At 46.5% G+C, this 26,890-nt stretch overlaps 1 protein-coding gene across 4 annotated transcripts in view; it reads left to right on the top strand.

Moving 5' to 3' along the window:
- Positions 1 to 26,890, top strand: part of IQSEC3 (IQ motif and Sec7 domain ArfGEF 3) — a 108,724-nt gene that overhangs the window by 60,564 nt on the left and 21,270 nt on the right. For all 4 annotated transcript variants that reach the window (XM_026116960.2, XM_026116963.2, XM_026116961.2 and 1 more), the window contains exons 3-5: positions 9,287 to 9,575; positions 15,968 to 17,061; positions 22,023 to 22,184. In XM_026116960.2, the coding sequence (XP_025972745.1) occupies positions 9,287 to 9,575; positions 15,968 to 17,061; positions 22,023 to 22,184 (1,545 nt within the window). The remainder of the gene's footprint in view (positions 1 to 9,286; positions 9,576 to 15,967; positions 17,062 to 22,022; positions 22,185 to 26,890) is intronic.

The raw sequence follows: 26,890 nt of genomic DNA on the forward strand, positions 1-26,890 counted from the left end.
CTGGTGAAATAGGAGGCATGGCTATGAAGGAAGGAGAGAGGAGTATGCCAGAGAGATGGCCCAAGTGTCATCCTGAGCTGTCACCTGGGCAGACATAGGAACTATAAGAAAATCTGTCTGAAAACCACACTGCCTGGCACTCCCAGCCTTACACCATAAATATCACTTCTTATTCAGTGGGAGTCGCCTTAGCTGTTCCAAGTCACCCTCTGGAGGAGCCTGTCACTTTCTGTGAAAAAGCAGAGATCCTAGTCCTCAAGTGGCTGAGGTCAGTCTTGGTCAACCTGGCCCTCAGACAGGCAGCCAGCCCAGACTGACATCTGGACAATCATCTTTGCACCATGAGGGCCTGGAATGCATCAGAAAAGCTTAGCTCTTATAGTGCCGTTCTGTAGCAGGAGAAATAACAATATAATGATGTGGGAATTAAGCAGTTCATGGGGATCAGGTTTAAATTCTAGATCTGAAGTAGGGGCCCTGATTTTAGCATGTTAGACCTGTGGTGCCTGAGGCGCTTGTTATTATTACATACTCCATCCACTTAACATACATCTCACTAGGTCCGCTTTAAACAATGTTGGAAAGATGATGCCTGGCTCAGTCTGTTCTTAAAGGATGTTAAATTGAATTGATTTCCAGTATATTTACTGTACTGTACTGTCAAATCTATTGCACAGGTGCGTGTGCCAGCTTTTTTTATGAAACAAGTAATATATGCTGGGATGGATAAAGAGCTTGGTTAATTATCATTAATTCCTCTTGGGTAAAACTAGTGTGAAAAGATGGCTCGGTGCCACTGCTTTGCAAGGTGTTACGGGAATGTAGACAAAATCAGAATCTTGTTCCTATTTTTGTCCATGTTGGGGGAAACTGTCTGAGAAAGCTGCAGCTCAGTTGTCAGGGCATGATTTGCCAAGATCAAATTCCAAGTTCCCTGCCTCTCTGGCAGGAGGGATTTTTGCCTTCCATCATTTTCTGCATGCTCCCAGAGAGTCATGCTTCCAAGTCACCCTAAACCCCAAACTTTAAAGCAAATCAGTAACAATTCTTTTGAGCTCGGATCCCCAGCACGTCAGAAATGTCTGAACCTTGAAAAGATCCCATAATATACTACCAAGCCTGCCTCAGCCATTTTTCATTGAATTCTGATCAACCCATTCACCATATGTTATTGGTATCTTCAGGGAACACTAAAATGAAATAAACTGAGAAGGCACTGTGGACCCTGCTAAGTCAGCTTTTTTTCTTCCTTTCTTTTTAGTTAGTTAGTTTGTTTGAGCAAGGAGAGGAGAGAGAGGACAGTGGGATGCTGAAATGTCTTAAGACAGATGGAGGACACATTCTTGCAGACTTGGGGCGTGGACTTCATATTCTTGGCTCTTGCTAGTGACCTCTTTTTCTAATTCTCCAAATGGTGCTTTCTAAGGGATTTTATTCTGACCTCTTTAAAGCTTTGAAGGCTCATATGACTCTCAGGCAGTGGTAATGCTAATTGCTTACAGTACTTTAGAGCAGCATATAGACAGTAACCAACTGATCTTTGTAAGAGGCTCTGTGAAACACATTCATAAATTATTATGATCCTTTACAGCTAGTCCATGTAATTAGTCTTTGTCTCAGTTACAGGGCACCCCCCCTTCACCACTGTCTTCTTCTGCAGTGACACAAAGAGAAAGTGAGCTCAGCCTTTTGTAACATCTCACACCCATAGCTTCCTCCCATCCAATTAGCTGGATCTTTGCATCACCAGTGCAACTGCCAACAGGGTAGCTGAGCACCCTCTTCTTGAGTGACTGGTTGCTTACACCTCTACCCAAGTCCAGAGGAGTCATTACTGTTTTTGTTAGTCTTTTGTTGCTCTTATTTATCTGCATTATTTTTTCTTCTTGTAGAACAGGAGCAAAGATATGTGTTTTGTGTCTTGACCACATGGGAGTTGTGTAGCTATGGAATTGTCAATGAGAAAGCTCAGTTTTCATTTCTCATAGGTCTAATGTTTATTGTGAAGACCTCTCTTGTCCTTGAGAAGAGTAGCTCTCCTTGCCTTATAGCCCCATTTATTCACTCAGCTACCCTGTAAACATCTCTTCAAGAGCTCTGAAAATTACTGCGCAGAGCATGACCTGATTCTGGTATTTGACAGTGAGGGCAGTGGGATGTAATGTCTGGAGCATCCAAGTTCTGTACTCCTGCCTGTGGGTCTAGCTTGAAATTGTGTTGAAACATCTGGGGGCGGGGGGGTGCTGCATGCTCTTTCTCAAGCCATCAGGCATGGAAATGCTCACACCTTACTGTCAGGATCCTATAAATAACCATGCTCCAGCTCCATAGCTGGTAGTTGGAAGCAAGATACCTGCCTAGCTGAAAATACGTATTTCCAGTAAGATGGAGGTGGGAAGGAGGGTCCTAGGTAGCGTACCATCCTAATTGTGTGAGAACTGAGAAACAGTCAAATCTCTCCCAGGACAGAGGATGACACAACAGCTCTGTACAGATACAGGGAGCTGATGCTATCAAGAATGGGCTGGTGGACATCTCTGGCTTAGAAATCAGGTCTCATTGATTTGGACTTTAGGCTTACATAGTACCAGCAGGGGAGAAAAAAAGGAAGTCTGAAAAAAACCTCTCCACAATACCATTTTTCCTCCTTCTCTCCCTGCATGCTTCCCTCATTTTCCTCTTTATACGAAATCTTCCTGAGAAACCTGCACATAGAAGCTAAATCTTGAAAGTCTGATTTACCTGTGCTGGACATCATTGACAAAAATATGTATTGGTACCCAGATGAATAGTCTCAGTGAGAGCTTTCTTACCATTGTGCTTCCTGGAAACAAACACTAAGATTTAAACCAGAATCCTGATATCTCTGTTTTGAAATATGCTTCATACTAGATTAGCTGTAGTGTTTCATTTAAGTCTTGAGCCAGATTGTCTGTAGCCACCATCTTTGTTAACAAAACTGTTTTCTGTCTACAGCAGGCATACAAGATTTAGCAGTGCAAAAGCAGCAGCAGATACCTGAAACATTAGACAGATGTGTTTTCTACAGCAGATGAAATCCACTTGTAATAACAACTAAGCTAGTTGCTATGGGTCATAAAAGTCATGTAGGAACATCTAGAAAGAAGAAAACGGCTGAATATGTAGTCTTTGACTTTTATCTGTTTGCAAGTGATTTACATCAGCATTGCAACTTTCAGTCAAACAGAATTCAAAGCACATTGCCAACCTTCCCTACCTGATTGCACAACTGGCAGAAAATTGCTTCATTTATCATGCAAAGGAAGTTGTAAAAAATGTGAAAGACAGTGGCATATGATACTTTAGGACAGCAAGCAAAGAATTCTGATTACAGTTGAAACTGCAGGGGTGATGCTGGGATACAGAACTAAATTAACCTAGTTGGAGTTTGGCCAGGACATTGGGATTCACACCTTAGACTCTGCATGGGGTTTTTAATAATTGCAAATGGCTAGAAAATTTTTCTTATCCAAGAAACAGAACATGCAATAACTCCATGTTTCTCCCTTCTACCCACGGCCAGGAGATTTGATTATACATTGACAAGAGAATAGTAACAGTATCCCCATAATTTACTCATAACAACATCCTGAAGCACCTCAGATTTTGCACAGAGATCTTACATGTTGTAGTTTCTATCCTTGCCCTGCTTATTTTTCTTACTTTCTTTTTTTATTACTGTGGTTACAATAGTCCTCAAGACCCTGACTTATTCACAAAAGTTGTGTTCTACCAATACAGATCAACTGTGTCACTGAGGGCAGGGAAAGGATCAGGATCATCAAGGTTTTAGCCTGTATTTCACCGCAGTACCAGTTTGGATCTTTAGCAATGTGCTGTGTCTTCCATATAGGGGCTTCATCCATTACTGCTATTGGAGAACAGAGAATAGGCCTCCCCAGAACATTTCTTTGGAAACAGATTTAAGATGGGAGTGAACTTGGGAGGAAAAAATGGTTGTTGCTGGAACCACAGGGTTGCAATGCTAACATTCAGGCTGCTAAGCAAACTGTTTTACTCCTTTTTCTGTTGCTTATAAGTCACTGAAGTTTCCCAGACCAAACTGAAATTTCCTGGGTTTGGTCTCTGGCCCAAAGGTGAAGTAAGTTTGTTTTGTTTTGGGGGCCTTTTTTCCCCCCACTAAATAAAAATGATTTAGCCACAAAAAGGATGGAGATACTATTCCCACTTTAGCAAGAATATTTGTATTGCTTTCTGAACAGCTCAACAGCTAAACCAGCAGGGAGCTAAAAAGTTTATATTTAGCATAGAAACATCTAGCTGAAAAATGCCTTTGAGTGCTTCAGTGAAATCTGATTTTGATTTGACCGAGTTTTAACCCTCAGAAAATTCCACGCTGCATAAGCACAATACAGTCTATATGCGTGTTTTCACTGGGCTCAGAAAGGTGGAGGAGGGAGGCAAGGTTATATATGTATGTGTGGTTAGCTGATGTCCTTATCCTAGCAAAGTGTCTTTAGGGGCTTCACTTATGCAATGTGAACAGAAGCACTGAGGTTAATGGTTCTGTTCAGACATATGTAACTGAAGGTGTTCACTTAGTGCTTGCAGTCTCAGGGCCTTTCTGTGTCTTGAGGAATATCCTGTATGTCTAATGAGGTTAAAGAGGGCTTCTGAGCATTTTGGGTTTGTCCAAGGCTCACTTACAGAATCTAGAGTTCAGGGGGCAAAGGATAAGGTCTTTCGTAAGGTTGGAAGGAAGGGCTTCAACACTGTTGTGCTTCAAATGCTGCAAATTCGTGGAGAGATCTCTCTCCTTTGGATCCCCTGAAGGCAGACAGGGATGAAAGACCAGCCCTGGGAGCCCTCTGTGTACAGGGGCACTTACAGGACTGGCATCCAGTTTTCATTTTGCAGGTCACCTGAGCGCACACTACTTACAGATCCTGTCTGCCCTCACAGTAAGCTGTGACAAAGCCCATCCTGGGATGGCCTCAGGGCCATGCAAGGGAGGATGCTAGGTTGTCATTTCTACATGATGCTGTAACTGCAAGAGCAAATGGAATCTGGGAGGATGTGCAGAAAATGGGGCTTTGCTCACACCGCAGGTAAGTGTGCACCAGAGGGTGCTCTCTGTGCACTGCCTGCACGTGAAGTGTCCACAGAAACATTAGAGTGTTGAGCTAAGGTGGGCCTTGATGGATGTCATGTAGCTAGGTAGATGTTTTAGCCTCTTTAGCCTCTTTAGGCTGCCCTAAAGGCTCTTCTACCTAGCAGCATTCATACTGGCCTGGTAGCTAGCCAGATTGATCACTTTCTTAAAATTGGCCCACAAACATACCCATCAGTAGGACTACAGTCCTGGAAAGTGAAGCTCTTTCTTCAAAGGCTTCAAACAAACACCACCTCTAGGCACTGCCAACTCCTGAATAAAGGGAACAAGGATACTCAAGTTTCAGGGCTGAACATTCAAACTTTGAGTTGGATGTATGGATTCAACACTACCCACTTCAGTTCATTCTTCATCTAAAAGATGTGCTCGTTCCTGACAACTCTGATTTTGAAAAATAGCAATTTGAATTTATGGCTTTCTCAGTTGTAAGCCCAGCAATCATTGGTGCTGTTAGAATATAAACACTATGACCTTGACCTTGTTGTGTTTCAGAACAGGCATCCTAGAACAGTACAGCGCCGCCCCCCCCCCCCCCCCCCCCGACGATAGGAGAGAGACTGACAAACTCAAGTGAGTCCAGTGGAGAGCGACTAAGATGGACAGAGGTCTGGAGGGAGCTGGGTTTGTTCAGCCTGGAGAAGAGAGGAGAAGAGGGATATAGGGATGATGGAGGCAGATTCTTCCCACAGGTGCACAATGAAAGGATGAGAGGCAATAGACACAAGCTGTAACAAGGGAAACTCTGTCTTGATGTAAAGAAAAAAAAAACCACCTTGAGTGTGCTGGAGCACAGGAACAGCTTTGTCAGGGCACAGCAAGGGCCAGCTGCTCTTCGTGGGCCATGGTGCCAGGAGCTGCTGAGGATCCCTGAGCTGGCAGGGCAGGGCCTCACCAGCTGGGGCCCATCCCACTGCCCACAAGGGAGCACAGCACACTGTGGGGCAGCTGGGGGCAGCCCCAGGCCTGGGCATGAGGCACCTCCATTAGGCTGGGGATGGGACAAGGCTGGACCAGGTGGTCAGCCTGCAGGTCAGAGTCTAGATCAGGCCTGGTGAGGGTAAACAGGGTCAGGCACAGCCCCGTGATGGCTGGGCAGGGCTGTGGTGGCGGGCCTAGGCCAAGGCCAGGCCAGGCCAGGCTGTTAGCCTCTGGGTTGGGATCCAGATTGGTGGGGCCCATGGCAGGGCAGGGGCAGGGCCATGGTGGGGCTGGAGAAGGGCACTGCTACAGTGTCATGGGGCAGGGACTGACAGCTCTGGACTGGGCCTGGGGCTGGGCAGGATAGGGGGATGCCCAGGGGGAGGCTAGGCAGGGCCAGGAAGGCCCAGTAGTACCGTTAGGGCCCTGACTACATTGTCCAGAGAGCCTGAGGAGCCTTCATCTCTAGAAACATTCAAAACTTGATAGTACAAGGCCCAGAGCAACCTTACCTGTCTTTGAAAATGGCCCTGCTTTGACAAGGAGTTGGAGTAGGTTTGTCACCTCCAACCTTTGATTCTGAACTAAACTATTCTATGATTCTATAAAGCCTACTGTTTTTCCTTCTATATTAGCTGTGCATGCAGGATATCCTGCCACAATGAATGTTACTTGCTCAGATTCTAAACTCCATGGGACAGGAAACCAAACAGGTAGCACACACTAGAGCAGACATAAAGCCTCACAGAGCAATAGGTCCCAATCCTGCAAAATCTTGTGTACACACTTCATGTTCTACCATGAGCACTCTGACAGCAGTTGTTGGAGGCCCTCAGAATGGTATAGCTAAGCACGTGCGTGAGTGTTTAGAGGGCCATCACATCAGGGAACATTTTCTGGCATTTACAGTCCATTCATGCTCTCAGGGAAGTCAGCTAGCTCTCTAGTCCACTGCATCAGGTCCTGACCTGCCCTAAAGAAAGCATGATGTGCCCTGTGGCCTTGACTCAGCTAAGCAGTTTGGGATATGCTGAAGTGGCTTGCTGAATCAGAGTTTGAGTCTAGCTGAAATTGCTTTGTAGGGCACAGTCCAGTTCCTACTGAAATAGTTGTGAGGTTTTTGGTATGCACTTCAATGAGAACATGATCAAACCTGTGTTCACCTGGTCATCTCTTTAGCTGAACATGAAAATTACTGCACTTCTGGTTAAAATGAGAATGAATAGAACAGAGGCTTCCAATAGAAGTGTTACAGTGTGAGCTGTAAGGGGAAAGTCTGTTATTAATGTTGCCTGGGATGTGGATGGACATAGAACAAAAGGAGTTAAAAATGGATACATGGTATACATGTGCACGTTTTGGGTTAGAAAAAGTAGTGTACAGAACAAGGAGAGGTTTTATACGGTGTGCAACATAAAAGGACAGTTTTATGCCTCATTATAAAGGGGGTATTTTCTGATTCATAAGTATGCAACTATGCCACTTGACAAAGTTGTTTATGTAGCATTTATGCAAGAGACTAGTTTCTTCTGTGAATTTGTTTTTCTAACTCTAACTGGTGACTACATGAGTGTGTGTAAAAATAGAAGCTTTCTACCTTTAAATCCTCCTTCTTCCTTAGTTCTGAAGTTGGGATTTTGTGTTTGGCTCATCAAAGTGTCCTTTCAGAGAGAATATTTATAAATTTGATTTTTAAATCTTTTGAAAGGAAGAGGAAGAGCTGCCATTGGAAAGAAAAAACTTCATTTTAAATTACTAGTAAGTATTCAAAAGTGCTCTGAGGCTTAGGATGTAAAGTCCATTTACCATAAGACTTGGACTTTTATGTGCCTACAGCACTTTTGAAAATGAAACTTAAATGCTTCTAAGTGATTTGGGCACTACTGAAAATTGTATCTAATTTACCTGATTTTGCTCTGACACCAACACTGGTCATGAAATGACTTTGCTATCTAAATGACAGCAAACTGATCCTATATGGAGCAAATCCAAGAGGAAGAACTGAAATTCAGAAGTGAAGAATTAAATAATTTAATGGTGCTTAAATATAGAAGGCAATACACATCCATGGCTTCAATGGAACTAAATGCATTGATTCTGTAGTAATTATTTCTGAACCAGATGCTGCTTTCAGCTAAGCACCAAACCCCTGGCAATCAATGGAACTGTATCTGATTTATGGTGTGCAGGAGAACCAAGAGTCCACTCCAACTGGTCTGCACACTCTTGGAAATCACAAATTATTCCTCTGTAGCCACTGAAAGGAGATTGATGAAACATGAGAGGAAAGACCGAACAAATGGGCTAATACTTCAGACAGTACCCCAGAATACCAAAATCTTTGAAACTGGATGATTTCACAAAACATTTGGCAAGAGTGGTTAACAAAAGAATTCCTCACCTCCTCAGTATATCAGACATATGCTAATCATGTCAGCTTTCTTAGAGTGCACTGTTAGACACTGATTTCACACAATTACTCCTGTGGCTGACAGGAAGAAAGGGTGTTTTACTTTCTCCATGATATTTCAGTGGCACAGCAATCTGCCCTGTCGGTCAGAAAGAAACAGCTTCTTTTATAGAAGCTCTGCAGCCTGCTATGGCTCCGTTGCAGACATGCTTTAAACAGTCAGGATCTCAGGGCAGTCTGGATGTTTCTGTTGCATCTTTATGCTCTTAGCAGTCCAAAAGTTTCTGTGGAAACTTTGCAACATTCAGCTGCCCCTGTACTATTTCCCTCGTGCCCTTAGAAACTCCAGGGGAAAATTGGATTCTTGGGGTCCAGGCTCCATGCCAGATGGGACCCCAGGACACACAGGGAGTGGGCAAGTGAAGCACAGAGGTGACTGCCAGCTGCCACCTGCTTCAGGGAGCAGGAGAGAGATCCTTAGGCCATGACACCCTCTTTGGCCCCTCACCTTCTACTGCAGTACCTTGAGTGGACGTAGCTGTGCAGCTCAGGCAGTTGCAAGACTGGTTCATGCAGTTTGTGCAGCACAGGTGCCTGCTCTTTGGGAGGGAGGGATCAGAGCTCTGACTGCATCAATGTACAGTCTTGATTCATCTCTGAGAGAGCCTTTCCAGCCCCAGGCTCCCTAAACATTTAAAATGCAGATCAGTGAATGAGTATAGCAAACAATAATAAAAATAATCATAAATAATACAAATAATAAAAACAAATAAAAAAGCAAAAACATTGCATTTTGTTCACAGTGATGATCCCTGCGGTTCCACAAGCAAGAAAGCCAGGTGTGAAACGGAGGATCCGAAGGAGACCGGCAGACACAATGGCCAGGAAGGCAGGTCCGACACCCTGACGCTAAAAGCCCAGCATGCGGAGCTCCAAGAAGAGCAGGCAGCGGGGTGTTCCCCTCTGGTGCAGAAGGCGAGCCTCCACCACACGGGCTCCCCAGTGAGAGTGCAGCACAGCAAAGGGACGGCCTCGTGTTCCCATGCGGCTGCCTCCGATTATGAGCTCTCCCTTGACCTAAAGAATAAACAGGTACAGAGGCTTCCTACTCAGGCTATGGGAAAAGGGGATGGGGTGGGTGGGACTGCATTCACACTGTGGTGGACCATATCTCTGCAAATACTTTAGCCTCCCATTTACCTTGAGCATTTGCCCCACCTGAGCAGGCCTGGTCCTTTGGCTATGTGGGGCTGATGGAGGAAATAACTTTCCCACCTCTGCCTGCCACAGTCCTTCACCCAAACCCCCTGGGCTCTGCTCCTCACTGCCTGTGTTCTGCGGTCCAAAATGGACCCAGTTACTCAGGTATGATTGTAGGTTTAGACATGGGTTGTGGGCAGCCAGATGCATGGTGCTTGTATGGCTCCTGGCAACTGATTGTCTCAGGTCAGAGATCTCCAAGTGCTCTCTTGTCCTCTTGGGTCACTCTGGGCAGGCCCCATGTGCTCTTCCACATTAGCCTGGTCAAACCATGAGCTTTCTGGGGAAGCAGGGTTGACTGAACAGGTGTCCTGCACAGCATCTACCATGGTGTCAGTGTATCACTATCATCACCTCCTTCAACAGATCAATGGATATTTGAGAGACAGGCAGGTTCACCAGGCTGAGAGAAAATGATTCAGTCCTTCAAACTGCAAGCCCTTCCTCCTATGCCTGAGGCTACAGTCTGGCTCCAGAGCACTGTCTGCCCATCTCTAGCTGGGTCTCCTGACATAGCTTTTGGCAGGTGGATAGCTGGACTGGGGCTAATGACAGCTGGCCTCCTCACTCAAAGGCAGTGATGGAACATGCTCCCCCGCTCTGCATCTCTGCAGATTACAGGCCAGGAGAACTGTTCTGCAAAGAAAAACATAAAGAATTGATTCTGACTTTTCCCTGGAATGGCAGCTCAAGCAAAGAGTAATATAATATTAATATACAGGCCCTGCAGGATGGGAGATGGGGAGTACAAACAAGCAGTAGTAACAGTGTCCAGATTATGTTCAGTGGTAGAATTCAGAGGGAGCTGTGCTATTGCAGCTGAAGATGAAGAAAGAGTGGTCTCAGCTAACAAGGTTCCTACAGAAGAAACTGCTACTCCTGGGAGATCTCTGTGCCATTTCCCTCAAGGTATTGCTGCTGTCCCAAAACAGACATGTCAGATCAGTGGCCCGCTAAATTTCTGAGCAGCAAAAAGGCCTTAGTTCTTTAGCTCTGTCTTTCTCAAGTGCTGCATACCCAACTCGACTTGGACAGAATTCTTGCTTCACACCAGTGAAACAAACAGGAGAGACTAATTAACTGACTTCACAAGCTCATGTGACCTATCCTCAGGGTGGGCCAGATCTTGGCTGGTATATACAGGCTGAGTCTCCTTGATGCCCTAGAGCTGCACTGATTTGTCCTGAGGAGTGTCTGCCCTGTGATATTTTAAGGTCATGTTGTCCTATGACTGTTCTTGCAGCAGAGGCCAGACCTGCCCTGGGTGCATGTGAGACAGAGAGACATGTTAGCTGCTTGTTCATTATGTTTTGGTGCCCTGTAGTACTGTCCTTGCAGGGACCTTGCCTATCTCATAGATGGAACTGCTTTTCTCACAGCTAAGGGGGATTATAGGCTGTATGCTCCTCCAGCCTGATGGAAATCCTCGGTGAATTGCCTCCTGCTCTGGAACGGGGGTTTTTCAGGGAGGGAAGAGTATTAATTCTTCCACTTTTACATTCTGTTGTATCTGCTTTCATAGATGTTCCTATTGACTTACTTGTCAAATAGGTTCTCTTGAATGGGAGCAAAGGTGGTAGGATCCTCACAGCACCGTCCCAGTGTTTACGTAGTCATAGCCCAAATTTATTACTTCCTGTAAGTACTGTTAGTGTGTTACAAACAGGTGGAAGGAGAATTTTTAGTCTTGCAGTGCAGCTGAAGTCATATTTAGCTTTGGGAGAGGGCCGAGTGCTGGTAAGAAAGGAGGGCAGCGTACAGCTTCCTCTGCACCTTGGAGGTGCAACTCATTTACCAGCCATTGCTTCTCAGCACAGCACTAGAAGGCTGGTGAGTGAGGTCATGACTCTCCTTGCTGTTCTTCCCATGAGACAGAGAGTGCTGACAGTGCTCAGAACAGAAGCACACCATGCTGGGAAGCTGGAAGGGTAATTCAGGTCCTGAAAGCTGTTTTCCCTGAGTTTATGTTCTGCTGGAGATCTGGGAGAATGGAGAGGACCACAGAATAGAGCAGCATACTTTCAGTAAGTACATGATCCCCACTACTGCTGTGCTGAAAGGCTGACAGATGTCCCTTGTATGAAGGAAAATATCCCATTAACACATGGTCATTATAACAATGTTCTTCAGTTGTGAGAGGTTGGTGGGATGGAGAGGAGATAAGAAGAGGTGATAGAGTAGATGTATTCTCTGTTGTTTTTTTTTTGGGGGGGGGGGGTTGGTTTTTTTTTTAACACTGCATAGTTGACTTGAGCAACTCAGATTCTGTCACTGAGCCTGATTCTCCTCAGTTAACACTGAGGCATGTAGCCTCACTCAGTAGCAGCCTGTGTGGAAAACTAGTGCTAACTTAAAGTAAGGTCAGGCCCACTGTCTCCTGGAAGACTGTGGTTTTATGCCTAGCCATGGGCTTTATGCCAGCGAAGCCATGGGGTGTGCATCTCAGATTTAAGGCCACATCCAGGTCTGGCACTTGGGCTTGCCTTGGGCTGGACTTGTTAAAGCTCCCTCCGTGTGCCATCCCTTACGAGAATGGGTATTTCCCAGTCATTTCTAATTCAGCCACAAGGCCTGAATTGCTTAGACTGAGTATTCAGGTTGAGGCCCAGAAACTTATTAAGCTAATTATTCTTTAAAACCCTCCCGTATTTCCCCTTCTGCTTTTTGCTTTCTTTGGCTCTGGCCGTCAGATCATTCCCCAGAGAAGAGTAGTTTTAAGTAGGCAATTACTCATGATTCATAGGATTTATTAGGAGTAAGAGAAGGCCAGTCTTGTCTGGCCTTTCTCACCTCTCAATTGGGAAGAGAAAGTTCCTTCAGCAAGCCAGAGATACATCTCGATTACCTGTGACTGCTCCGGTGTGTTAATGGGTGCCCTTCCCCTCTTGAGAGGAGAGAAACAGGCCAACAACTGTATTAATTCCTTAATTCCTCTGGGGTGTCAGTTAGCTTGGCCTGGTAGCAAATGTGAATATCTCAGGCTTCAGTAAACAGTATAAATGTCTGAGAGAGACATTAAGGTGAGAGAGACAGAGACCCATCCCTAATGAGCAATTGCTGGGAGGGCAAAGGGTGGAGGTGCTGCTCCTTACCTTGCTAGTCATCTCAAACATCCTTTGGGCCAGCCCCCAAGTCCTTCTTACCCCAGCTGCAAGACATTGTAAGATTCCCCCTGCTTTGGACAGGTCTGGATGGGAGCACACTGCATACAGAACATGTCCTTGTGCTCCTGGTATGAGCTGGAGAATAGACTAGGTTGGGAGTCCTCTCATTTTACATGTTGTTGTGCTGCTTGATGTCTTAGCTCTTTGGGAGGACTGAGATAATGGACTGCAACAAGCTGGTGATTGTACTGACAGTTTGCACCATTCCTTTAGATTCTTAGAAGGGCCTTTTCTCTTAGTAGTTATTAAAGTCTGCCTTTTTGGGAATTGTCCTTGCAGGAGAGAAACCTGCCTTTTACTTCAGATCAGCAATGACATCTTGTCCTGGGCTCTAATAAGATCAGAGCATATGAATTTCACATTTCCAGAATGGCTGTCAACTCCTTGGAAACCTCAGATAATTATAAGGCTGTTGCTTCTGCCTTATTTTGTATCTTACTATTATTCCATCCCTCAGATAGCTGTGTCTGTCCCTCCCATTTGTTCCTCTTTCCCTCCCAACACAGTTAGCTCTACATTTTGATTAACCAGACCATTATATTGTGTTCACGGTCAGTTGCCAGTAAGAACTGTCTGGGTTGGGTTTGTGCAAGTTAGTGGCTTAATTTACATGAATCTACATGAGCCTTTCTCTTGGAGGGAAGGGCCAAAAGGTAACTCAGACTCTTTCTAAGGAGTCTGCCTTTGGGTGTGTGTGGCAGGAGTGTTGGTTTTATGGTGGGATTTAAGAAAGATGGTTATTTTGGAAGGAAGGACAAAGAACCCTGGCAAAACTCTTCTGCTGGCTACACAGAACCTCTTCTTGTCTCTGTATTCCTGCTCCTCTTTCCTGCCACATGAAACAAACAAACTTTGGGGATACACAGACACTTTGTTTATCGAAAATGCTGATGAGTCTTGCAGTAAATGAAGCTGAAACTACAATCCTTGTGTGGGTGATTTCTAGCAGCAGTTTTGCAGGCCCTTTCTGGAAGGGCAAATATTAGGCCAATATATTCCAAGTCAGGAGTAAGCAGAGCTCTGAGCCAGCTGTCTCTACCAGTGCAGTGACCGACCCCATTGCTAAGCAAATTACTAGTATTTGTCTGTGCTAGGCTTTGATGCTTGCTTTATATAGATGTGAATTCAAGAGCAAGGCAAACCAAAAATCGTACCTTATGGCTGAGCACAAGGTAAAGGGTCTCTGCTTCATTCCCAGAAAGGGAAGCACAAAAGTATGTGCTCCTCCTACTCCCTCCAAGAAATAGCAACTTCCCACCAAGTGCAGCAGGACCCCTAGAGCTACTGCTGCCTGGGAAGATGGGGCAGTAGAGGTCAAGGCTTTCAGTACCTGCTCCAGCAGCTGGGATACCTGTGCAGGAGCAGAAGGCCTGGGCTCATGTTACTCCTCTTCTGCCGTCTCCCAAGGTCATATCAGCTTCTATATGCCCTACTTCTAGAGCAGTTAATATTGGGAAGATGACAGAGGTGATTTCCACTTCTCTCAGCTGTCATTCCAGGCCTTCACTTGTAGCTAGATTACTCGCCAATGCTTTTCTCTGCAATTTACATATTGTTACAAAAAAGGGAAAGAAGAGGGGAGGAGATGAAAAGACATGGCTTGGTGAGCTGGGGCGCATGGCTCAGTCTGGCTTTGACTATACAAAAACAATTTGTATTTAACCTCAGATCTTCTGTGAGCTCATTCTTTCACCCCATCAATATTGTGCTAGCAAGGCATGGTGTGAGGGGCAGGTGTATATATCTGGCAATGAGAATGCCTCAAGTAGTCAGCAAAATACATCTTTACTTTAGATCTGCTAATGAGGTCAGACTCACTACATGAATGATGTAGCAACTCTTCTGTTAATTAAGGACTGAATTTCCCAGCACTCCCAGTCTTGTACTTCATCTTTTTCTGGGCTTCTACACACACAGATGTATAGACTGCAGTCTGTCTGCAGCTGTGCTCTGCAGCATGAGGTCCAGACAGTGGAGAGTTTAGCCAATTGTTCAGCCATAATCTCAGTGAAGATAATTTGAGTTTACCCAATTTTTTCCCTCAAACTCTCCATCCATTAATATCCTCACACCATCTCCCTTGTCCTCTGTCAGTCGGTCACTGAGACATCAAACATCCTCCTGTAGCATGTTAGTGAAGTCCCAGTTGCACAAGGAGAACAAAGAGGTTACTAGGAAGTATAAATATTAGACTGTGGAATAAATACCTAGTTTGTTGAAGCCTGTTAAGATGTCACGTAGCTCTGCGTGTATGTATTTGCATGTGTGTGTTGTTAGCAGCTCAGGAAGGAGTAAATCCTGCTGCCACTTTTTTTGATATCTTCTCTCAACATTTAAAAACAGAATTTTTTACCTTTCAGAACTGATGGTCTTTTTCTTCTTGAATTGTTTTCTTTTCATTGCTGGCTAATGCCTGGAAAACTCAGAGATCGGAAAGGAAGACACTTTGAATTTTAGAGTGCTTTTTAAAGGGTACTGAACAAATCCAACCCCCATTGGCTTCTATGGAAGTTGATGTTACTAACTCCTATGACCAAGCTAGCATTTTCTATGTTTAGAAATTGACTTTTACTTACTTTTTCTGAATAGCTTCTCCTTTCCCCCGAGAGTATTTCCTAAGGTGACTAAGGAAGGGAGGAGCATTAGTAACACTCTGGGACAACAATTCATGCTTGACATTGCCACAGCACTGCTAAGCAAGAATATACGTTGCCAGAATATTGTATTTGCAGTGATGAGCCTGCTCTAAAGACCATCAGAGGTGGGAATGCAAGGCAGGGCAAGCTGCAGGCTTCAGCTTGTACACCTGGTGGTCTAGGAGGAGGCATGATAATGACACAGCCATGAGTAAGCTCACAATGCTGATGCTTCAGCCAGCCATGCCCAAAGGGGTGCCTTCTGTCAAAATCGAGGGTATGGCAGTGCAGGAAAAGGCTAATTCAGTGCTAGAAGTTCCTCTGACAGTCATTACTGGCTAATCAGTGTAGGAACTGGGGGTCATGGAAAGCCATCAGAAGTCGATTAAGAAAAAATAAGCCCATTTGTTTGTATGTCTTTCAGATTGAAATGCTAGAGCACAAGTATGGAGGTCACCTGGTGTCTCGCAGGGCAGCCTGCACCATCCAGACCGCTTTCCGGCAGTACCAGCTCAGCAAGAACTTTGAGAAGATCCGCAACTCACTGCTGGAGAGCCGCATGCCACGCCGTATCTCTCTGAGGAAAGTCCGGGTCCAAAACTCAGAGAGCTTCTCTGCTGAGAAAGCCCTGGTAGAGGGATACAACTTTGTGGGCATTCCTTTGGTGAGGTCCCCATCTTTGCCAGCCACCATCAGTGGGGCACTGACTGAACTGGAGGACTCCTTCACAGAACAAGTTCAGTCTCTGGCCAAGTCCATTGATGATGCCCTCAGCACCTGGAGCTTGAAGACGATGTGTTCTCTGCAAGATGGGAGCTCATACCAGATCAGAGAGACCTTCAGTGCCAGCTCGATGCAGCCAAACCAAGACTTAGAAGCTGAGCTGCAGGATAAGGAGAAGGAGGAAGGGCTCCTGCCAGACACCCTGCCCAAGAGCAGCAGCACTCTCATGATGGCCTTCCGGGATGTCACTGTCCAGATCGACAACAAGAACATCTCTGTCTCATCGTCTACCTCGGTGTCCATGGCAAACTGCCTCAGCAGCAATGCCCAGGCTGGGCTCTCTCAAGCCACCAAGACTGAAGAACCCTCAGGAGAAGGGGAGGGAGAAGTCAGTGAGCCACAGACTGCCCCAGAGAGCTTACCTGAGTCCAGAGCTCTCCAGAACAGTCACACTTTCACCGAGGTGAACATCAGCACTAATGGCATGGGAGACAGCAGTGCTGAGCCCGGACAGATGGCAGTGCAGAAGCTCCAGTTTGATGCTAACAACGAGACGGGGCAAAGCAAAGGCTCTGAGTCTGAGAATGTGGACAACTCGGAGCAGCTGAGCAGCAGCAGCACCTCTACTTCAGCCAAGTCAGCCTCTGAGGTTTCCTCGAAGGAAGCACTGCAGGCAATGATCCTCAGCCTCCCACGGTACCACTGCGAGAACCCAGCCAGCTGCAAGTCCCCCACACTTTCCACAGACACCATGAGGAAACGCCTCTACCGCATTGGGCTGAACCTCTTTAATATGTAAGTGTCTCTTTCATCTTCTGTTTTTCCCAGCCTACTTCATGCCTCACAGGAATAGGTGATGGCAGGCTCTTGGGCTAGATCCATCTCTGGGGAAATCCTTTCGTATTCAGGGGTGTGACCTTGTGGGTATGCAATGCAGACCACAGGCTGGCTGCCCAGAGGCTTTGTCCCTGAGGTCCCCCAGGTGCTATCCTGATCTTCTATCAGAACAGCGGAACAAACCAGTGCCCCAAGCTCCCCTGAGTCCCAAACCTTCAATGCCAGTGGCTGTCCATTTGGCATCCACCAGCTGAGCTTGGGATTTAGACCCCTGCTCCATCCTATTGTCAAGGCACAAGCGTAGCTGGAGATGTAATCTCCATGCATTAGGCATGCCCCATGCATGGGGCATTTCCAAGGAGAAAGAAAGAGAGGTGTAGAGCTGAGCTTAGCTAGCTCAGTGTAAGTGCTCTGGCTGCCATTTTCCTTTCAGTATTTGGGTAGATTTTTTTTTCACCTGACAGACCAGCTTTAGTCATCTCAGTCTCTCACACATCTGAAGCTGATATTGTATGAAAATGCTGTAGATGTGAAAGCAAAAGAAGAGCAGCCCAGAGATTACAGTCAGAAAAGGTTAACTCAGGGGGTCACACACAGTCTATTTTGAACTGGCAGAAAGCAGCTGAGCTCCTATAAGGAGCTTTAGATTTGCTCATTGCCTTTAGATGAGACTTTCCTGATCAAAGTGAGCCATGAGCAATACTGTTCTTTGCCCCATCATCACACTCTCATCTCATGCTGTTAAGTTTTCCATTTGAGTCCCCTGATGAGGATGCTGGGGGTGTGATGCTCCCATACTAGCAGAATGTTTTGCCACATGTTTGCATGGGCCTTTTGGCCAAAGCGAGGACTGAAGATTACACGGTCCTGGACAGCAGTTTTGCACAGACAAGGCAGCAATGTCCATGACTTACATATGTGTAGTATGGAGGCTGTGGGCTCAGGGAGGGAGGAAGCTGGATAAGAGGTTTGTAGAACTGGGCTCACAGCACATCCAGAACTGAAATGAAATTTTAGCAGACAGATTTGGGAGTCATACAGAACTGAAAAGAACATTTTACTAGGTCTGAGATCAGGTCATGAATGGGTGGGTCCACATGTATATATCAAAGTCAGGCTGTGGGTGTGCACAGATTTGCCTGATGAATACCCAGTCTGGAACTGAGAGAAAGTAGGTACCAGGCACAGATAGGGACTGATTATGATAGAGATAGTTCCAGGTCCACACAGATGTTCTGGTGTTTGTGTTGGGATAGGTGTCCTTCTGGAGAGGGACATGGGGCTCACATCTTTGCAAGCTCAATGTTTCAGTATTCTCAGCCGTGCTTGGCAGGAGTCCCTCCACCCAAAGTGTTTTCCTTTGGTTCCTGCAGAGCTGACATGAGCACTGACGTGACGATAAAGCAGGAGTGAAAATGCTTTTTTCCAGCCTCTCCTTCTCCCTCAGTCCACCTGGCACACATTCATGTGACGAATTAGTGGTGCTAGGTCTGTTTTGGGGAAGCAGCTTTGCTGTCTTCCTTCATTCAGTGACCCAGGTTCACTGCACCTTGCAGGTCCCTGTGGGACGGAAGTCTTGGTGATGCTGCAGAGCTCAGAAACATGACTTTCTGGCCAGGCTTCCTCTGCAACTAATTGATGAAATAATGTGCCAGTAACATGTAAGGCTTAGTTTTCTTGACAAAACTTTGGGAGACAGAGAGACAGGGAACTGGCTTGTCAGCTCTGGGGAGCGAAACCTTCTCTTTATTCACTGAACAGGAGCTAAGGGCCACATAGCTCCCCTATGACAGCATAGTGCACCCCAATCCCAGAGGCTGCAGTTCAGCCATTCAGCCTTTTTCAGTTATTTGTTTGTTGGCATCCCTGCCAATTTCCAGCAAGGAGCCAGTTTACCGTTGTAAGGGTTTGTGATGTGGGCACCAACCTGTAGGGTGTGGAGCTGAGACGATGTATGCATGTGTGTGTGCGTGTGTGCATCTTTTTTTGCTGACTGCTCCCCTGGGCCAAGAGGTGAAAGCCTCCAGTTCCTAGCACCGTCTACCATAATCTATGTTGCCCTGAACTGTGTTTTCAGGAAGCAGGGCTCTGGCTTGGAGCAGGCCCCGGGAACGTATTGATCCTGCGCTGCTGTGGCACTTTCCCCATTCCCACTCCACAGTGAGGGGGAGGAATCCTTGGAACAGAGATTGCTTCATTATGCAGTGCTGCTCTAATAACTCAGCGTGTGTGTGGGCAGCTGGCTGTGTGGGCAGAGGGAAAGCCAGCAGGACGTGAGGAATCCCACAGCATTTGCTGGCCATGCTGAACACCTCTGCAACACTAAGAAAATAGCAGGGACCAGGCTCAGAAAAAATGGAAGCGGAGTTGTGTGCTGCACACCTGGGTAAAAGTCACATACTGCAGTACATGAGGTATCTGCAGGTGTTCAGTGGCAGAGGTGCTGTGTCACTATCGGGATTTTGTGGGGAACAACTTGAATCCAGGGAAAAGCTGGTGAAAGGCTATTGATAGTGAAAGAATAGTGTGTGCATGTATATTTGAGTTTTAGTCTGGGCAGTGCAGAAGGGCTGTCAGAGATGGGCTGTTTTATCCTACATTGTCTTACTTTATGTGTCATCCCGCCTGAAATCCACACGTCCATGCCAGTGTGTGAGCTGCATTCTCCTGGCCACATTCAGCTCCCAGCTCCCCTGGAGTGAATCCAAAGTTAATTCAGCAGCCTTAGAGTCCCAGTAGTGTAGCTGAGATCATCCTCTGGCCTTGAACACCACACTGTCACTTGCAGGACACCAAAATATGCACATGGAGGTGGGTTTTATGAATCTCTTCGTTGCTGAGCTTGACGTCAACCCAAATATATGATCCTTTCACTTAGCAGAGAAGTTTACCTGTGTTCTTCAAAGGTCAGCCAGATTTGTGCAATAGCACAGAAGGTGCATTGTGACCCTGATGCTTTTCCTCAAAGAAGATCTCACTAGGCTAAGCAGTCCTAGGATTTTCAACAGCAGATTTTGCAGCTCTTCTGTTCGTAAATTTAATGGGCTGACTTGCTCTCCCCACCACTCTGCCCAGGGATGCCCCATTGCCCAGTGTATTTTCTTTGTGTCATTAAAAAGTAAGCAGAACTTTTCTGGCCCATCTAGTTTTGGCATGCTGACAGGGCCCCTGTACAGAGGCCCTGTACAGAGAAGAGCATTGTCCTGAATGCTGATCCCCTTACAGCTAGACATATGTTGCTCACCCACATCCTTCACCACCTGACAGTGTCTCAGTCTCTGCCTGTGCATATCATGCATTCTCATGCTCTGAGATCTCATGCTAACCTTTCCCCACCCAGGGAACCATCTGAGCAAACTCACTACTTGGGCATTAACACAGATCTCTGAATTCAGATTAATGGTGGAAGTGTGGCACCCCTTCCATTTCTCTCATTAGGAAGCAACCCTTTCCCCAACCAACAGAATTTGGAAATCTTCCTGGAATGCACTAATTCACCTCAGCAAGAGGGCATCACAACTGACACCCTTCAGTGGGGCAGACTGAGACATAGGAAGAAAGCCTCCTGCACAGCATCCACATACATACTCACTCCTGTGTGTACCCGGAGGAACAGGCACCCACATAGACTCACAACCACTCCTAGATACATAGAAACATGCTTATAGAAAGAGACTTCGGGAGAAAGCCAAAATGTGCACACAGGCAGCTGGGGCTGCTCTTAGGAACATGTATGGTCCAAGAGAAATCTGCATGATGAAGGGGACACACACACAAGAATGTGTGCACTTGTAAGCACACACATTACCCCCAGAGACATGCATACACAGGCATATACGCGGGCACACTAATAAGCAGAAAAACATTCCTGCAAGCAAGCATTCAGGCTCACTCAATGCCAGACTTGTTCTCAGAGAGGCACTCACAGCCGCAGAGTGAGAAACACCCTCTGTCTCAGAGCCTTTACGCAGCTCTCCCCCAGGTCTGCTAAGGCATCCTCCAGGTGCATGCTCTTATCCACCCACACACAGAGATTTCTGTCTGGGGGGAGTAAACCCATAGAGAAAGGAAGAACAGCATGATGAAGGGTGGGGGGGAGTGGAGGAAGAGATGCACAGATCTGAACATGGGATTTCTACTCAAGCAGCCAGCATCAGGCTTGAGTAAGGAGGGTAGGAAGTGTCACTCAACACTGAGCAGTAAAATGTAAGAAAAAGGGAATAAAAATCTTTATGGAAAAGGGTCCCACCTTTGGTTACCACACTCTGTGTCTTGATATTTATTTGGCTGTGGCCATACAGTAGAAATGCCTTCTAAGTCTCTTTTGTACCTTTGCCTTTTGTCTGTCCTACACAAGGTGCAGCTCAGCTTCCCCAAGACAGTTGCAAAGTCCCCAGCTCTCATCCTTGGTCCTTGTGTATGGCTCTCTGTGGGGTGCATTTGGAGCAGTTGACTGTACTGATGTTGCCTGTGCTGTCTCTGGGGGACCCCACAACAATGGCCAGCAATGCCTGTCTGGGTGTTATGCTCTCACAGGAACCCTAAACAAACCCAGCTGGGGGATACAAGAGAATCGACCCTGCAGCAGAGACCTAACAGAAGAGAGTCACTTATGAGGCTGGTACTGTGTGGCAGGGTCCTTTGTGGCAATGGGATGGCACTTCTGCTCCCCAGGTGGCAGCAGATGCTGCAGGTGACACAGCAGGTCCTGTGGCATCCATTTGTCGTGAAGTCAGTCGCACCTGTGGAGGAGTCCTCACAGTCACTTATTCCTGTCCTCACCAGTCCTGTACCTGCCACACACAGGTGCCTATGCATATGCCAAGGGCTGCATTGCTGGAGGCCATAAGATGAGTCAGAAGTAGCAACACCTCACAGAGATCATCCCCACTCACCATGTTTCTGTCCTTCCCTTACAGCAACCCAGACAAAGGGATCCAGTTCCTGATCTCCCGAGGCTTCATCCCAGACACCCCCATTGGGGTGGCACACTTCCTGCTCCAGCGGAAGGGCCTCAGTCGCCAGATGATTGGGGAGTTCCTGGGCAACAGCAAGAAACAGTTCAACAGAGACGTCCTGGAGTAAGTGTGGAAACCTCTTCTCCCCCCCCCCCCCCCCGCCCTATGAAGGAGCCACCAGCCCTCCCTGCTCCTAGCTGTGCCAGCAAGCACCCCCTCCTCCATGCCCCTCCATCCCTACTCTGCAGGAGCTTCATCATTCCTCACCTCAATCCGGCACCTTTCTTTGCATTTCCCAGCAATGTCTTTGCTCCTTCATATCAGCAACCTGTTCATTTTGGCTTCTTCCTCCCAGAGTAGCTGCAGGAGCTCAGCACTGGCAGGGGGTAGAACTAGTGATGCTGAGAGGTTTGTGGTTGGGTGGCTGTGTGTCTGGGGAGCCCAAAAAACAGGTCTTACCGCTCATCCAGGTAAAGCACCTGTGACACTTTCTGGGAAGTACTAAGACAGGCGAAGGGAAGGAAAACATTCACTCCTTGCTGTAATACTAGCAGAGAACAGAGAATGCTGGCTGCTCGTATGGCTCCTCAGTGCTCAGTTCTGACATGGGTAGCCTTTTAAGTTTGTCTGGCTGTATTATGGGTATAAGAAGAAGGGAGCTGGTCCTGTTGGTGCTAATAAAGTGGCCCGCATGACGAAGCATGCTACTAATGGTTTATTATTAGCTCTGTAACCCCAGAGCACTGATGAACATTCCCACTCCAAAAGCTCCTATGGGCTGAGCTGTCCCTTATCTGAACAAAGCCCAGGTTTTCTCCCCAGTTATGTTCAGTGGCTGGCCTTGCTGGATCGTTCCCTTCAGTTCACTCACTGTGACCCTCTCCTGGTCCCACAAGCCTCACCATCATCTCTCACTCTATACCTCTCTCTTTCAGCCTTGCAATTTGGGCTGCAAAATCCTGGGAACACTTGAGACCCATACATGCTACCTCAGCATCTGCCTGTAGTTCTGCTTTCCACAAAATAACTATTGTTAACCTGTCAGCATCCAACTGTGGGCATCACAGGAGCAGGGCTGAGGTGCTGGGAAGAAAAGTGTCTTACCTGTTCGTCTGACCATTGTCCAAGATGACAGGCTTTCTGCAAAGAGTGGCCTGGGGAACTGAGACGAGCCTTCATTTCCTGCTTGTTCTTGATCATCTGCTTGCCATTCAGATGAGAGAAGAAGAAAAGGCACAGCACAGTATGTGATAAAAAGGAGATATCAGAGACAGGAAACACTGCCTCTCCCACCCTGAGAAATTCCCACAGTGAAAGCAGAGGAAGTTTGTGCTAGGTTGTGAGTGTGAGTGCTACCCTACGTGGGCAGTGGGAGCACCAGTGCTTCTTGCACCTCTTTGCTCACGGAGCCCTCATGTAGTGATGTGACATGTGGAGCTGAGGGCAACAAGGTCATTCAGAGCCCAGTTTTTGGAAATGATCAGCACTCAGCTAGGCTTTTCCTTTATTAGGCAGCAGCACAGCTCTTGGTCAGAGCTGCCTTTCCGTTAGGATCCATTTCCACCGGATCCATTGTTATTTTGGAGATGGGACCCATCCTCCCAATGTTAACCTCGTCTCCCTTGAATTTCACAGTGGCTTCTATTGAACTGAGGCAAAATGAAATCCTAAATCCAACACACAGACCCCTTCAACTTCAAGGAAAGGTTGGAAGATGCCAGTTCAAGAGCCAAATCTAGGCCCAAATTTTAAAATCCATCCCTGCTGCAATTGCTTCTGTTTATTGCTTCAGGTACGTGACCATTGATCCAGCCCTGTTTTTAGTATACTATATGGATATTGATCTGGCCAGCAACAAGACACATGTTCTCTCCAACCTCTTCTTGCTGAGAGCTACAATTAAAAGTAATTGCTTCTTCTTCTGCAGCAAGCAATGTGTGGGCTGCTTCCCCTGACAGATACTCTGCTGAAGTCCAAACCTAGCCTCTACACAGACAAAGAGATATTATTGCAATAGCAACGGGCTGACACTTCCTTGTAGTCCTAAATTCGGCATCATCCCGACAAATGACCATGTTCTTCTGCCTCATGCCTCACTACAATCTCTGTGTCAGCAGCTCTTGGGAACAGTCCCTATTGCAAAGCTTGGTCTCTGCCTCCCAGTCTCAATCCACAGGAGCTGCTGTGCCATAACTGCCCTCTGCATGTTGCAGTAGGGCTGTTAAAGCAGGTGGCTCTACCCTATCATCCCTATTACTCTCAGTTCCTTCTGTACCTCTAGTGGTAGCACTCCAAGTATTCAGTGGAAGAGTGTTCTGCCATCCTGTTTACACATGGGGAAAGCAAAGATCAGAGATATGAAGTGAACTGTTGAGGCTGTGTCTACATGCTGCAGTCTTTAAGCAATTGAGTTTGAACTCAGGGCTTGAACTTGTGTCTGATTCCTCCAGGCAACAGATGATATTCTTGCACTAACAGTCCATGCTGCCATGCCCTCTTCACAATAAACTGCTGGCTCATCTTTCTTAAAGGCAAAGCTAAAAGTAGACATAAAATATACATAGATGTCCTAAAACAGCAAAGAAAAAAAGACAGAAAAATTGCCAAACACACATTCAGCTGACTATAGCTGTGCTGTTTACAGGTACTTTTGCTCTCTTCCTGTGTCAGTTTTGACTCAGGGGATAGCAATCATTGGTGTTTTTTGCAAGCAAATTTTCATTGGCCACTTGTGAGAATTAGCTGGACAGTGGCTGCACACCCAGCAGTGTGACATTTGTGGAAACAAAGCATCACCAGGAGAAGTACTGGCCCAGGACTGCCATCCTGGCTATTTTTCCTGTCCATTCAGTAGCATGCAGAGGGCTAGCAGTGTAGTTTGGTGTGCTGGTATTCCCAGTGTGTGCGTGACAAGTACTAGTCACAACTTCTGAGCTGCTTGTGTGTGGACATGAGGCAACTCAAGGACCTTTTGGTATTTTACAGCTGGCTAAGACCTAGCCTGGTTCTTGTTCCCCATCCATTGGTGTGAATAAGGTGCAACTTCCATGAAGTTAGCAGAAGAACAGTGACACAGCTTGGGAGAATGGAGTCTGCAAGGGCTGCCTCACAGTCCGCACATCTATGCACACCTAGCAAGCCAGCCTTAGGGTATGTTGTATTCCCCAGGGAGCATGTAGCAGTCAGGATAGCTCTTACAGTAGCTTCTGCCCAGCCTGCCAGTGCCACACTCCTCATTTTTGTAATGCAAATGGCCCTTCCTCTGCCCCTCTGGCTATGGGAGAACAGGCACTGCTGGTCCTGGCAGACTCAAAACTGCCAGACAGCATGGCCATGGCCATTGGACAGGCACTGACTATGTGCAGTGAGCAGGCCTGTGTGAAGGGGGGACACCTGCTCCTTCACATTCCAGACTCGGCCCTGGAGCCTTCCCAATCTGCCCTCTCCCTTCTGAAAACAATTTCAACTATTAATGCCACTTGCTGTGTTAGTTTAGCTTTCACTCGATGTGAAAACTTGTGTTAGAAATGTGTACTGTAAGCATTGTTTTTCTTGCAGCCAGGTTGAATTAACCCAACTACATGAATAAATAATAGGACAGATTTTAAAACATCTGCAGAAATCGCAGCCTCTCTTGTGCATTTGGATGTTGGGCAGAGCTGCCCAGGTTACAAACTTCAGGCTCAGCACCAAATCTATACTCTGCAAACTTCTCCTGGCTTCCATGGGTGTTCGTGCTCTTAGAGGCCCCTTGCCTGGAGCTGTCGTGGCTGACAAGCAAGCCGAACACTTCCCATGCCTGGAGGCAGGGAACAGAGCTCAGGAGTGCACAGTGGCATTTGGCATTGTGAAGATGATCTCTCTTTACTGCCCACCTAGTGAATACAAAACTCCAGAGTCGTGACAGGCTGATTGCAAATCCTCTGATGTGCATGGTGGGGCATGAGTGAGGGTGAGCACAGGATGAGGCTTGAGCACTTTGATGTGCTATTTTGCCTTCCTGTACCAGAATTTCTAACCTCTAAAAGCCCTGAATTTATATTCCTCCTTCCACTTTTCTCCTCTGTCTTTCAGCCTTTAACTGATTTTCTTGGAAACTAAAAAAGGTATCTGATTAACACACAGGAGATTATACATACTAGCCAGAAGAACAAGGAAGAGTCAGGCCCAAAGCATTAACACTTATTTTGATTATGATGCATGCTGTCATTCTTAACATCCTTTCTTACCTCCTTTCTTTTGTATTAAAAACTCAGAGGTATTTGTTATTTCTGCTTGCGCACTCTTCATTCTGTGTTTATTTTTTGCTTTTGTTCTTCTTCATTCATCCTTTCCTTCACTGTAGTTCTTTCTTCCCCTCCACCTGTTTCTGACTCAAGAATTGCTTCTATTTATAGTTCATTCATGAGCAAGATAATGTGAATGATGCTGTGAATGAAGCTGACTGCGCTGCTGGTGTCAAATGGTTTGTGCTCAGGTCATGGGACTCTGGGAAGGTCTGTCCTTATACATTTGCTGTCAGAGGAGAAAGGGGCAGGGATTCAAGCAGAGGTGACATTGTGCAGAGTGGGAGGCTGGTTGCTGTTAGACTGTAAGTGCAGCTGTAGTTCTGACACACTCTCCTTGCGGGTGAGCAGCTATCCCGTCTGTCAAACATATATTGTCTTCTCTTTCTCTAATGGGAAGTCAGGGAGAGAAAAGCTGCTTCTAGGAGTGTAAATCCAGAGCTGGACACCCAGCAAAAAGGCTGTCTCTCAAAGAAGTGTTAGATTCCTCTTGAATTGGCAGAGTGAACTTGACAGGTTAGTCCAAACTAGCCTCCCTTCCCC

Source organism: Dromaius novaehollandiae, chromosome 1, assembly GCF_036370855.1.
Source record: "Dromaius novaehollandiae isolate bDroNov1 chromosome 1, bDroNov1.hap1, whole genome shotgun sequence".
NCBI classification, from domain to species: domain Eukaryota; kingdom Metazoa; phylum Chordata; class Aves; order Casuariiformes; family Dromaiidae; genus Dromaius; species Dromaius novaehollandiae.